The 14,443-nt window shown below is 43.7% G+C and overlaps 1 protein-coding gene across 1 annotated transcript in view; it reads right to left on the bottom strand.

Annotated features, from left to right (window-relative positions):
- LOC132393871 (uncharacterized) overlaps positions 1-7,357 on the bottom strand; it is an 86,571-nt gene extending 79,214 nt beyond the window's left edge. Inside the window, exons 1-2 of the mRNA XM_059969265.1 lie at positions 6,914-7,357; positions 3,644-5,876 (exon numbers count right to left, since the gene is read on the bottom strand). Coding sequence (XP_059825248.1) covers positions 3,644-5,876; positions 6,914-7,357 — 2,677 coding nt within the window. The remainder of the gene's footprint in view (positions 1-3,643; positions 5,877-6,913) is intronic.
- Between the last annotated feature and the right edge of the window lie 7,086 nt (positions 7,358-14,443).

Here is a 14,443-nt window from a genome sequence, read left to right as displayed (position 1 = left end):
AAAAATATTTAATTGAGGGAGTGCTAATTATCATGCAGTTAGGTGGAACTTGTAAGCGTAAATTGGAAATGGACTTTCTCAGGGAAATGTAAAACAGAAATGTTGTTGTAGTTTAAGGACCACTTGCATAGGGCTCTGGAAAGGTTTGTCCTATTGAAACAGGGAAAGGATGATCGGGCGAAAGAATTATGGTTCACAAGAGAGGGAGAACATTTAGTCAAGAGGAGAAGGAAGAAAACTTAAGGTTTAGAAAGCAAAGCTCAGGTAAGAATATTGAGAGTGATGACATATCCAGGTAGGAGGTTAAGAAGGGACTTTAAAGAGTTCGAAGGGCATATGAGGAGGCCTGGTGAGTACAATTGTGGAAAATCTCATGTTGTTCAATGTGTACAAGAGGAACAAGTGGATGACTGGAGTTAGGATAGGATCAATAGGGGTAATAAAAGGAAACATGGTTGCAGTCTGAGGAGGTAAAGGGGGTCCTTAATGAATGCTTTACTTCAGTATTCACAGCAAGAGTGACCTTGACAAATGTGAGGTCAGGATACAACCAGCTAATGTGCCGGAAAATGTGAAATTTATGAAAGAGAATGTGATGGAACTGTTGATAAACATTAGTATAGTTAAATATCCCATATTACTGTGAGAAGCAAAGAAAGAGCTTGCTGTGCCATTGGCAATGATCTTTGCATCCTTACTGGCCATGTGAGTAACATCAGCTGATTGGAAGGTGGTAAAAGTTATTCCTTTGTTTGTGAAAGCTAAGAGGAATAACCCCGGTAACTATAGCCCAGTGTGTTTCACATCAGTGGTGGGCAAACTATTGGAGAGATTTCTTAGAGACAGGACTTACAGGCGTTTGGAGTAGCCTAGTCTGATTAGGGATTGTTAGCATGGCTTTCTGAGGAGCAAGTCATGCTTCATAAATCTGATTGACTTTTTCGAGGACGTGACAAAACAAATTGATGAAAACACAGCAGTGGATGTGGTGTTGGTGGATTTTAGTAAGGCATTTGACAAGGTTAAAAATTCAAAGTCTGAAGTAAACTTATTATCAAAGTACCTATACATTACCATTTACTTCCATCAGATTGATTTTCTGGAAGGCATTTACAGGAAAAATGATATACACCAAGACTTTATGAAAAACTATACATAAATGCACAGCATGCAAAAGAAGGCTGGCAGTGCAAACAAAAAGTGATACTGAGAACATGGGCTGTAAAGAGACCTTGAAAATGAGTCTGTACATTGTAGATTCTGTTCAGAGTAGTGGCGATTGAACTACCCACACTAGTTCTGGAGTCTGATGGTTTTAGGTTAATAACTGTCCCTGAATCTGATGGTGTGGGACCTTATCCTCCTGCCCAATAGTAGTAGAAAAGAGGGCATGGCCTGGATGGTTGGGGTTTTGATGATGGTTATCACTCCCCTGTGGCAGTGTACATGTATTCAATAGCGGGAAGGGCTTTGCCTGTGAGGGACTGGGCTGTGTTCACCACTTTCTGTAGCTTTTATCCATTCCTGGACATTGGTGTTTCCAAACCATTCTGTGATGCAGTCAGTTAGGATACTCTCCACTGTGCAGCTAAGGAAATTTGTCAAAGTTTTTGGTAACATAACAGACCTACACAAACTTAAAAGAAAGTAGAGGCACTGTCATACACAAGAGAAAATCTGCAGATTCTGGAAATCCAAACAACACACAGAATGTTGTAGGAACTCAGCAGGCCAGGCAGCATCTGTGGAAGAAAGTACTGTCGATGTTTTGGGCTGAGACTCTTTGGCAGATCTGTCTCACACATAACGTTTTGTGAGAGAGGCTCTGTCATGTTTTTGTAATGACACTTACGTGCTGGTCTTAGGACAGATCTTCTGATATGTTGACACGAAGAAATCTAGAAGTCCTGTCACTTTTCACCTCTGTTCTCTGATAAGGACTGGCTCAGGACCTCTAGCTTCTTCCTCCTGTAATTAATAATCAGCTCTTTGGTTTTGCTAATATTGCATGAGGGGTAATTGTTGTGGCACCACTCAACCAGATTCTCAATCTCCCTCCTATCTAACAATTCACCACCACTTTCGATTTGGTCGACCATCAGCAAATGTACTGTAAATACAGTAATGAAGCTGTACTTAGCCATCAAATCATAAGTATGAAGTAGGCAGAGCAGGATGCCAAGCACACAGCCTAGTGGTACACCTGTGCTGATGATATCACCATCACTATGTCTACACAAAAATATTAAGTGGGTCACCAAAGCAATTGGATCACTTCTTCGAGAACAGACCAGAGTTTGTGTATCAAGAAACTTTCACCTTCTAAGTCTTCTAAGCCAGTCCACCAGCGACAACAAATGCGAGAAATTCATGGCACATTATTTTCCTGCCTGATTAAGTGCTGATCCAACAATAATCTAGAGATTTGAAACAATCCACCCATACATGGATCCATATATCAACCTAAATATTCATTCTCTCCATCGTTGTCATGTCATTTATAATTGCATTGTGTTCACTCATTGAGGCTATTTCAATTGCCCCTCCCAAACTGGTGATGTCAGTCACAGGGTGGAGAAAGTACTTGAGAACGACAGTACCTCCTTGTTCCTCACTAACTCACATAAACTCCTGACCTAGGAATATATCAACGTTCCTCCATTGTTGCTTGGTCTCAATCCTGGAACCCTCCACCCAATAACATTGTGGGAGCACTTTAAGCAGTTGTTTATTCGTTTATTCAGGTAGTTCACAATTATCTCAGAGAAATTAAGGATAGAGGATAAATGTTCAGTGATGTTTATTGTGACTCCCGTAGTCTGAAAAAAAAGAAACAAATGTCACTCTTCTCTTTCCATGTTGTTTCTTCTGACTATATTTACACACTTATCCTAAACAGGCCCATTTAAAATTTCTACAGCCATGCACTCCTACCCTCACTTTTTGAAGTGTAGGGTCTTTGTTGTCTATTTAATATTTCTGTAATATATCAGTAATCTTGTACATATTTTGATTGATTAAGCATTCTTGTTTGTTTAAATAATTAATTACTGGTTTTATACATAAATATGTGAATTGGATATGTCTTCACAATACCATGTGATACAAGCGCACCTCACTGAAAGTAAAGTCAAAGTTAGACCCACATTTTGGATCCTGTGTCTTCCTTTGGATCAGTTTAATGTTTTGAAGTTACAAAGCTGATGCACCATCAATAACTCACACTGAGACGTAAGGCGAGATATCGGCTTTTATTGACTGGAAGAAGGAACCAGGAGTGAGTGTCCATCATACTATGTCCTGGAGACTGAGGCCGAGCGTCAGGCCTCAGATCTCCTTTATACAGGGGCCTGTGGGAGGAGCCACAGGAGCAGTCAGCAGGGGGGCGTGTCCAGACAGGCACATAGTTCACCACATTCACCCCCCCCTTTGTTTGAAAGAGTCCTCATGTGGCGAAGTTCTTACAAGTCAAGTCTATCAGGTGGTCGAATCTGACGCTGTGATCTACGTAGCACCGGCTGTGACCGCATAGATGCCGGCAACATTGGTGATTGCACAGGGGACGGAGGTTGCGCTCGTTCTTGCCCACTAGGCGCCGGTGATCCCTCATGCATGTGCGAGGCGCCTGGTATAAATGCGTACGAAACGCCCGGTATACAAGTGTCATGAGGAGTCTGTGTAGGGCCTGGTGAGCACAGTGTCACCTCTGGTGCAGGGTTCATAGTTACCGGAGAGCCTTCAGGGTAGTGGTCTGCTGCACCTGCGGGTGCCAGGTCGCGGATGGAGACCGTGTCCTCCCGCCCATCAGGTAAGACCACGTAAGCATACTGGGGGTTCGCATGTAGAAGGTGAACCCTCTCTACCAGCGGGGAGTATTTATTGCTCCTCACATGTTTCCGGAGCAGCACTGGCCCCGGGGACGTCAGCCAAACTGGTAGGGTGGTCCCAGTGACAGACTTCCTGGGAAAAGAGAATAGGCGTTCGTGAGGGGTGGCATTGGTGGACGTACATAACAGAGAGCGGATAGAGTGCAGTGCCTCAGGGAGGACCTCCTGCCATCGAGAGACCGGCAACCCTTTTGACTTAAGGGCTAAAAGTGTGGCCTTCCACACTGTGGCATTCTCCCGCTCCACCTGGCCATTACCCCGGGGATTATAACTCGTGGTCCGACTAGTAGCAATGCCCCTAGCTAGCAAGTACTGGCGCAGCTCCTCACTCATAAAGGAGGACCCTCTATCACTGTGGATATAGCAGGGATACCCGAACAGAGTGAAGAGCTGGCGCAGGGCGTTTATGACGGACATGGCAGTGGTGTCGGGGCAGGGGATGGCAAAGGGGAACCGTGAGTACTCGTCGATAACACTGAGAAAATAGACATTGCGGTCAGTGGAGGGAAGGGGGCCCTTAAAGTCAACACTCAGTCGTTCAAAAGGGCGGGTGGCCTTGACAAGTTGTGCCGTGTCAGGACGGTAGAAGTGCGGTTTGCACTCAGCGCAAATTTGGCAGTCCCTGGTCATCGTCCTGATGTCCTCCAGGGAGTATGGCAGGTTCCGAGCTTTCACAAAATGGTAAAATCGGGTGACCCCCGGATGGCAAAGTTGTGCATGAAGGGTGTACAGCTGGTCGAGCTGTGTGCTAGCACATGTTCCCCGGGATAGGGCATCAGGGGGCTCATTAAGTCTGCCAGGCCGGTACAGGATATCATAGGTGTAGGTGGAAAGTTCTATCCTCCACCGCAGAATCTTATCATTTTTGATTTTGCCCCGCTGTTCGTTGCTGAACAGGAACGCAACCGAGCGCTGGTCGGTCAGCACGGTGAACCTTTTGCCAGCAAGATAGTGCCGCCAGTGCCTAACAGCCTCCACTATGGCCTGGGCTTCTTTCTCCACCGCGGAGTGCCGAATTTCGGAGCCTTGGAGGGTGCGAGAAAAGAATGCTACTGGTCTGCCTTCCTGATTGAGGGTAGCAGCCAGAGCGAAATCGGAGGCATCACACTCCACCTGGAAGGGAGCGGTCTCGTCCACTGCATGCATCGTAGCTTTGGCAATGTCCGCTTTAATGCAGTTGAAGGCCGCGCAGGCCTCAGCAGAGAGGGGAAACGAGGTAGACTTGACCAGGGGGCGAGCCTTGTCTGCGTAATGGGGGACCCATTGGGCGAAATAGGAAAAAAAACCCAGGCACCGTCTGAGGGCCTTGAGAGTGGTGGGAAGAGGGAGCTCTAACAGGGGGCGCATACGTTCGGGATCAGGCCCAATAACCCCGTTTTCCATGACATACCCAAGTATAGCAAGGCGGGTGGTACCAAACACACACTTGTCCCTGTTATAAGTAAGGTTCAGAGCTGCGGCCACTTGGAGAAATCGTTGGAGGTTGGCATCGTGATCTGGCCTGTCGTGACCACAGATGGTGATGTTATCCAGATAGGGAAATGTGGCCTGCAGTTGGTACTGGTCCACCATCCAGTCCATTTCCCTCTGGAAGACAGAGACACCATTTGTGACACCGAAAGGGACGCGCAGGAAGTGATAGAGCCTGCCGCTCGTCTCGAAGGCGGTGTAGGGGCGGTCCTCTGGGCAGATGGGGAGCTGGTGATAAGCGGATTTCAGATCTATTGTCGAGTACACCTTATACTGAGCAATCTGGTTGACCATATCCGCGATGCGGGGTAGGGGGTATGCGTCAAGCTGCGTAAACCTATTGATGGTTTGACTATAGTCCACCACCATCCTATCTTTCTGCCCAGTCCGAACAACAACTACCTGGGCCCTCCAAGGGCTTGAGCTTGGCTCAATGATCCCCTCCCTGAGCAGCCGCTGCACCTCCGACTGAATGAAGGCCCTGTCCCCCGCGCTGTACCTCCTGCTTTTGGTTGCCACAGGTTTACAGTCAGGGGTCAGGTTGGCGAACAGTGGTGGGGGAGGGACCTTGATAGTGGAGAGGCTGCAAGTGGTGTCGGTAGCGCAGCTGTCGGCCTGGTGCTGGATGGGATGTGTGTGCCCGTGTGTGTGTGTGTGGTCAGTAGCGGGGTATGTGAAGAAGTCCCACAAAACTGAGGATTCCGGACAGTGAGTGGTGGGAGGGGCCCGTCGTATACCATAGTCACACTTTCGAGATGGCTCTGGAAGTCCAGCCCCAATAGCACAGGTGCGCACAGATTAGGCATGACCAGCAGCTCAAAGTCCCGATATTCTGTGCCTTGCACCACCAATGTCGCTACACAACCCGCCCGGATGTCTGTGGACTGCGACCCAGAAGCCAAATGGAACCTCCGACTGACCGGCCGCGTTGCGAGTCCGCAGCGTTGCACTGTGTCCGGGTGAATAAAACTCCCAGTGCTGCCCGTGTCAAACAGGCAGCTAGTCCTGTGCCCCTCCACCCGGATGTCCATCATGGACCTTGCAAGCTGGTGTGGGGCGCTTTGGTCGAGAGTTACAGTGGCCAGAGACCCGGTAAGCATCGGAGGGCCGGGGGCGTGGCGTGCTGACGTCGACAAAGATGGCCGCTCACATCCGGGCATGCAAGATGGCGGACCCCACGTTTCACCCGCAGCGCTGCACTGCGCTCAAGGTTGAGACTTACAGACCTTGGCGAAGTGGCCCCGCTTTCCGCAGCTGGAGCAGGTCGCTTCTCGCGCTGGACAGCGTTGTCGAGGATGTTTTCTTTGGCCACAGAAATAACAAAGCACGAGCTTCTGACGGGCCACAGCCGTGGTCAGGGTCGGGGAGCTCGTGGAATGGCGACTGGCGGCGGCGTTGGCGAATTCGCTCCCGGGAGCCGGCGGTGGCGGGGTCTGAGGAGTCCACGGAACCGGCGTTGAATCGCGCGACTGGACAGCGTCGGCGTTATGCAGCGCAGCTTCCAGAGCATTGGCCGTCTCTATCGCCGAGCTTAAGGTAAGGTCTGAGTTTTCCAGCAGCCGCTGGTGCATGTACACTGACCTCAGTCCCGTCACAAAGGCATCTCGCACCAGCAGCTCCGCATGCTGTTCTGCCATAAGCGTCTTGCAGTCACAAGCTCGGACGAGTGTCTGTAGTGCTCGGAGAAACTCAGCGCACGATTCGCCAGCCCACTGTTGCCGGGTAGCTAAACGATGTCTTGCATAGACGGTGTTCACCGGCCGCAGGTACTGTCTTTTGAGGGCGTCCAGTGCCCGTTCGTAGGTCGGCAGGTCCCGGATAATGGAGTAAACTTTGGGGGTGACCCTCGAGAGTAGGATTCTGTGCATAACGTCGGGTTCAGTCGCACGAAGCTCCGCCAAGTACGATTGGAAGCATGCAAGCCAGAGTTCAAAAGCGAGAGCTGCGTCAGGGTCTTGAGGGTCCAAATCCAACCGGTCCGGACGCAAAACGGGTTCCATGTTGTAAAACTTCCAGTCAATAAAATTGATGCACCATCAATAACTCACACTGAGACGTAAGGCGAGATATCGGCTTTTATTGACTGGAAGAAGGAACCAGGAGTGAGTGTCTATCATACAATGTCCTGGAGACTGAGGCCGAGTGTCAGGCCTCAGATCGCCTTTATACAGGGGCCTGTGGGAGGAGCCACAGGAGCAGTCAGCAGGGGGCGTGTCCAGACAGGCACATAGTTCACCACAAAAGCATTACAGTCATGCCTCAAATTTGAGTGCGAGACAGAACTTTACGAGAATTCACCAGCTCATCACCCTCTCACATTACAAGAAACCTCAGTGGAAGAGGGAAGAGTCAAAGACCATAAGATATAGGAGTAGAATTAGATTATTTGGCCCATCGAGTCTGTTCTGCCATTTCATCATGTCTGATCCATTTTCCCCCTCAGTACCAATCTCCTGCTTTCTCCCAATATCCCTTCAAACCCTGACTAATCAAGCATCTATCAATCTCTGCCTTAAATATACCCAATGAATAGGCCTCTAGAGCCACCTGTGGCAACAAGTTCTCCAGATTGAACTCTCTCTGGCTAAAAAAATTCCACTTCATCTCCATTCATCTGCCGGCTAACTGTCGGCTAACTATTACTTGGATTGCACTACCTGTATGTATAATCTATATTTTCATTTATATTTATCATTATTATTGTTATGAGCAGAGAGACAACATCTGCCAGAAGTAAATTCTTTGTATGTGCACAGGTACTTGGCGATTAAAGTCTGATTCTGATTCTGATTCTAAAAGGATACCCTCTATTCTGAGACTATGTTCTCTGGTCTTAGCCATTCACACCATATGAAAAATCCTCTCCATATCAACTCAATCAAAGCCATTCTGCGTTTGATAGGTTTCAATGAGGTCACCCCTCAGTCTTCAGGTGAAAGCTATCAACTGCTCTGTGCCAACTGATGAAGTATACTACCAGGTGGCTTGAATATGACTTTTTCCCCTTTGAGTTAGCACAAATGTTATTACTTTTAAAACTTAAAATTGGAAAGGATGGGTAAAGATTCCTATCATCACCAACTTAATGACCAGTTGCTGAAACACAAGCCAGCTTAAAAAGAAGACCAAAGGATTGATCTGTAACCTTCTAAACAGGAAAGATGGAAGAACTAGACCAAGCTTTAGACAAAATCTCATATAATCTGATAGCTTGAGAAAAGATGAATATAACCAATGTAATCTGTTTCTCCCCCCAGAAATATACAGATATTTCTGGAAAGCAGAGTTCCACAAATTTATTGTCAACATTGGGAAAATTCTACTTTATTTGTAAGATGATATCAGTGCTGTCTATTGAAGCTAAAGGCAATAAGTCAATGTCAATATGGGTTTAAGAAAGGCAGGTCATAGATGATGAAGTTTGTGGATAATAGTAGTGCTGTTCAAAATCATATAAGTTGACTTTCAAGAAATGTTTTATAAGCCTCAGTTAAAACTAATAGCTCAGAGGACCCTAGGGCAAATATCAAGGTTGATATAAAATTAGTTTGAAAAAAAGAAAGCAAAGGGTAAGGTCATCTTATAAGGTTGGAATCAGTTAAATGAATCTCAGAAAGGTTACTTTTGGAGCCTTTGTTACTTATAAACATTTTAAATACAATTGATTACAGACCAGAATGGTTAAGAAAGAAGCTTAAAGATACTAGAAAAGACTTCAAATTAAAGTAAAATGCATTTGATAAAGGAATATACCTTCATCATTGACTCAAGGTATTAACTGTTTTGCATTTACCACAGATATGTTCTCCCTACATGTTTAATATTGTTAACAGATTCTGTTTTGATTTCAGACTTCCAGCAACCACATTTTTTCATTTCATATCTATAATTTGGATATTTTTTAAACTTCTACTGGTGCTGATTTTCAGTCTTGTCAACCAAAATCTTATGCACAGAAGCCTTCATTTCCAACCAATAGGCAAAGAAGCTCCAATCATTGAGTGCTTATGAAACGTTCACATATGGCTGGTAGCATCATCCTTCTGTATGATCTCTTCAAACTAATGGACTACGTGTTTTTTATGAAATGTCTTGCCTTCTATTTAAGTAAATGCCTTGACACCTCAAAATGTCCTTCATTAAGGACCCCATCACCTAGGACATGCTCTGTTTTTATCATTACCACCAGAAAGGAGTAATGGGAATTACGACGCATGCTAATGATATTAAACATGATTCTGATGTATTTTTCTCTCTGTCCATTTCCTTCCTGAAGGCATACAAAGAATCAGAACCCTTCCTTTACAATTGCTGTAAGAGCTTCTTGAAGATTTAGAAGTGAAAAGAAATGAAAATCTGTAAATATCCAAGGAAAGAAATAAACACCTAGCAATAACTTGAATGCTTCAGGGCAGGCTTTCTTTTAGCTGATGCATCCAATTGCTGTTTCATGTCTACAACACGTTCCAGATGATCTGAACTGGTCAAACATAATAACATATTTCTGCTTTTGCCATTGAAGATGGGGTCCTAATTACATTGTAGGACACAAACTTAAAACTCTTAATTGAGCACATGCCATGGGTGTCAGAGCTGTACAAGGGTAGGCCTCATAAAAAATATTGAAAGATGTGATCAGGACAGTTACAGTACTGAGTCATAGAGGCATACAACACAGATACAGATGTTTCAACCCTAATCTTCTATGCTTATCAACATGCCCTTCTTAAGCTGTTCCCATTTGTCAGCATTTGGCCCATAAAGTTGTTGTTTTACCTGCCTCTGGCAGCTCATTCCATATACACACCACCGTTTGTGTAAGAAAGTGGCTCCTCTGTTTTACAACACTGCTCAGGGCCCTACCTGTGAAAGTTCTACCTTGATTTGACTTTGAAGAAGAACAAGTTAAAATTCATCTTATAGCATTTACCTCCTTGTTTCTCTTTTAGCTTTATATGTCCAATTTAGATTCTATTTGCAGTCACATTACTTGCCTGAGGAAAACTAGGATGAACATTTTATACCAAGAATGAGCAACATCATTGTAGGAGAGCTCCTAGATTGCTACCTTGGCAACTAAATGTATCAAGCACACTGCAATTATTTGGAGTTGAACTGAGAAGCAGGGCTTGATTCATCCCAGCATTAATGCCAAGCTACATATTTTAGAGATGGTAATAAACCTCTTGAAAAATGCTGACATACTGAAAAAATAGCTAATAGCTGATAAAATAACAATTGGGAAAAAGACCTCAGTAAGGGTTTTGACAAAGCACAACTTTAGAATCACCAAAAAAATGAATCTTTCTTATCACAGTAGATTTCCCCTGTTTAACTATTATCTATGGATAATACTGCATATTTAATTTAGTTTTTCTGAGAAAATTGAAACCCAATGAACTTGCATATCAAATACAAAACATTTTTATAATTGGACATGTACTGAGACATGACCCTGAAATAGTTGGGCTGCAAGTTCGTTCAGTTTTCCAACAAATGAGTTGATGATTATCAGTGGTCAAATTTTATGTGTGAGGGGTGATTGATAAGTTTATGGCCTAAGGTTGAAGGAGTCATTTTTAGAAAACCTAGCACATTTATTTTTCAACATAGTCCCCTCCTATATTTACACACTTAGTCCAGCAGTCATGGAGCACACAGATCTTGGACCTCCAGAAAGTGTCCACAGATGGGTGATTGATAAGTTTGTAGCCCAAGGTAGAAGATGAGTTATATAGCTTTCGTTACATGCACATGCAGTTCAATTCTTTGAGTGAAAATGCAGAAAGTTTGAAGTTTCATCTCCTTCTACCTTAGGCCACAAACTTATCAATCACCCCAGATGAGTTATTAACTTAAACTTTCTGCATAATCACCCAATGAGTTGAACTGCATGTGTATGTAATGAGAGCTGTATAACTCATCTCCTTCTAGCTTAGGCCATGAACTTATCAATCACCCAACTCTGGACACTTTCTGGAGGTCCAAGGTTTGTATGCTCCACAACTGCTGGACTAAGTGTGTAAATGTAGGAGGGGGACTATGTTGAAAAATAAATGTGCTAAGTTTTCTAAAAGTGACTTCTTCTAGCTTAGGCCACAAACTTATCAATCAGCTCTGATAGGTAGACAAGTTTTCCAGCTTTTCTTTTGAAATTTTGGTGCAGTTACCTGCAAAGCAGTCTTTATATGTTTAATATAAATTGAGTCATATGCAGCATTTTCCTTTAAATGTTAACTGGTTAAAATGTATTTATTTATTGAGATTCAGCTCAGAACAGACCCTTCCAGCCCTTTGAGCCTCACCATTCAACAATCCCCTGATTTAATCTTAGTCTAATCGCGGAACAATTTATAATGGCCAATTAACCTACCGACCTGTACATCTTCAGACTTTGGGAGGAAATTGGAGCAATTCCACATTGTCATAGTGAGAATGTACAAACTTCTTGCAGACAGCTGCAGTAATTGAACCCAGTTCGTCAGAACTGTAAAGCATTGTGTTAACCACAATGCTACCGTACTGCCTAATCTACATTCAGAATCAATAACATGGTTGGTGCAGAGAAATTGAACCATATGTTGATACCTCTGTGTGTACTCTGCATCACCATATTACCACATAATCTAGGCTGATGTGACACATAGCTTCTGATAGTTGAGCATAAATCTTTACATACTGGGAGTTATAAACTCATGCAGCACAGAAATAGGTCCTTTGATTTATACCATTCATTAACTCCCCATTTATATTAACCTTACATTAATTCCTGTTTATTGCCCTCACATTCCCATTCAGTCCTCCCAGACTCACCGCTGGTCGACACACCAGAATCAATCTACAGTGCCCATTCTACCAGCCTTTGACTTTTAGAATGTAGGATGAATCTGGAGAACCTCAGGGAAACTCAGCATGACAAACACAATACGCTGAACACAATGTCTGAATTGAATGTGGTTCACTGGAGCTGTGGGACAGCAGTTCAACCGCCAGCACCACTGCTCTGATATATTGTTCCCATGGCGATAATTTATTTCAGAATCGGAATCAGGTTTGTGTGCAGATTTAATTTGATTTTATAATGTTCCTTTGTATTTACTGTGAATGCCCACAAGAAAATGAATCTTGGTTGTATATTCTGACTTATATCTACTTCGATAATAAATTTACTTTGAACTTTGAATTTAATATCACTGACGTACATTGTGAAATTTGTTGTTTTCCAGCATAGTGCTAAGCAATACATTAAAATACTATAAATTACAGTAAAAATATATGTTTAACAAAATGAAATAAGTAGTGCAAAGAGTGATCAAGATTAGTGAGGTAGTGTTTATGGGTTGGTCAGAATTCTGAAGGCTTAGGAGAAGAGGCTGTTCCTAAAACATCGAGTATATGTCTTCCAGCTCCTGTGCCTGCTCTCTGATGTTAGTAAGAAGAGAACATGAACTGGGTGATGAAGGTCTTTAATGACGGATGTGTTGCCTTTATGGCAGTTATTCAGTTTATAATATTTTTGCTTAGTAATTCATTTGTTAGCATATTAGTTAAAGTTAGGATTGTTTAAAGTAAATCCGTTGTCTGTGATATATCGCGGCATGTGATGACGTCACATCCGGTTTCGCCGCGTCCTGTGGGAAAATACCAGTTTGGAGAAACGGGAAGGTGCGGGCCACACATGTGCGAGTCCAGCACAAGAAAGTTTGTCTTTCTACGCACTAGGAACATAGTGAGAGCAACGCCGGAAGTCATGAGGTAATCGATATGTTGAATTAAAATGTTAACGCCGATCCTGTTAAAAGTAACAATGGTCAATAAGGTTTATGTTTTTGTTAGTTAAAGGGTTGTGGATAGTTTGTGTTGAAGTGTATTTAAAGCAGTCAATGGCGTAGGTAGATTCTGACTGTATGCTGCACTTTAATGTCATGTAGTTGTTGTAGTTTTACTCTTGCAAGTATTTATAATGTAAATGTAATATCAAGAAGGAAACAAATGCTGTACAAATCTTGTATTGTTTTATCAACAGTTTTCACCATACGTTAATGTGGAAGAGTGAACAGTAAATGGTTAATCTTACTGCAACCTTGTTTTCATTGACTACGGTTTACCTCGGTGTTTAGTTCGGTGTTCTGTTACACCCGAGCGAGAACACTACGACGGACGTCAACTTTCTGAGGCAATGCCTTTTGAAAATGTCCTTGCTGCTGGGGAAGCTGGTGCACATGAAGAAGTTGCCTAAACTTGCAGCCCTCTGCAGCTTTTTCTGACTCTGTGTAGTGGCCCCTCCATACCAGAATGAAATGCTCTCCATAGTACATCTGTAGAAATTGGCTAGAGTCTTTGGTGACATAGCAAATATCGTCAAACTCTGAATGAAGTCTATTCACTGGTGTGTGTTCTTAGTAACTGCATCAATATTTTGGGCCCAGGATAGACTTTTCGAGAAGTTGACACCCAGGAACTTGAAACTACTCACCCTTTCGACTGCTGACCCCTCAACGAAGACTGGTGTGTGTTGCCTTGACTTCCCCTTGTTGAAATCTACAATCAATTCCTTGGTCATACTGACGTTGAGTGCAAAGTTCATGTTAAGACACCACTCAATCAGCTGATCTATCTAGAAGGTTCAAAGTGAATTTATTGTCAAAGTACATAAAGGTCATCATATACAATCCTGAGATTCATTTTCTTGCGAGCATACACAATAAATCCCTAATAGAATAATAACCAAGATAGAATCAATGAAAGATCACACTAACTTGCATGTTATTTCTTTTTGCATTATCTGTGTGCAAATGATAACAAACTATGCAAATACAAAAATAAATAAATAATAATAATAGGTTAAGAAACAACAAATATCAAGAACATGAGATGAAGGGTCCTTAAAAGTGAGTCCATAGGCTGAGAGAGCATTTCAGTGATGGGGCAAGTGAAGTGAGTGAAGTTATCCCCTTTGGTTTAAGATCCTGATGGTTGAGAGGTAATAATTGTTCCTGAACTCAGTAGTGTGAGTCCTGAGGCTCCTGTTATGTGATAGCCTCACTCGTGTATGCCTCTTCATCACCATCTGAGGTTCTGCCAGC

The sequence above is a fragment of the Hypanus sabinus genome, chromosome 5 (assembly GCF_030144855.1).
Source record: "Hypanus sabinus isolate sHypSab1 chromosome 5, sHypSab1.hap1, whole genome shotgun sequence".
Classification (NCBI taxonomy): domain Eukaryota; kingdom Metazoa; phylum Chordata; class Chondrichthyes; order Myliobatiformes; family Dasyatidae; genus Hypanus; species Hypanus sabinus.
This window is presented reverse-complemented; position numbering and strand designations above follow the sequence as displayed.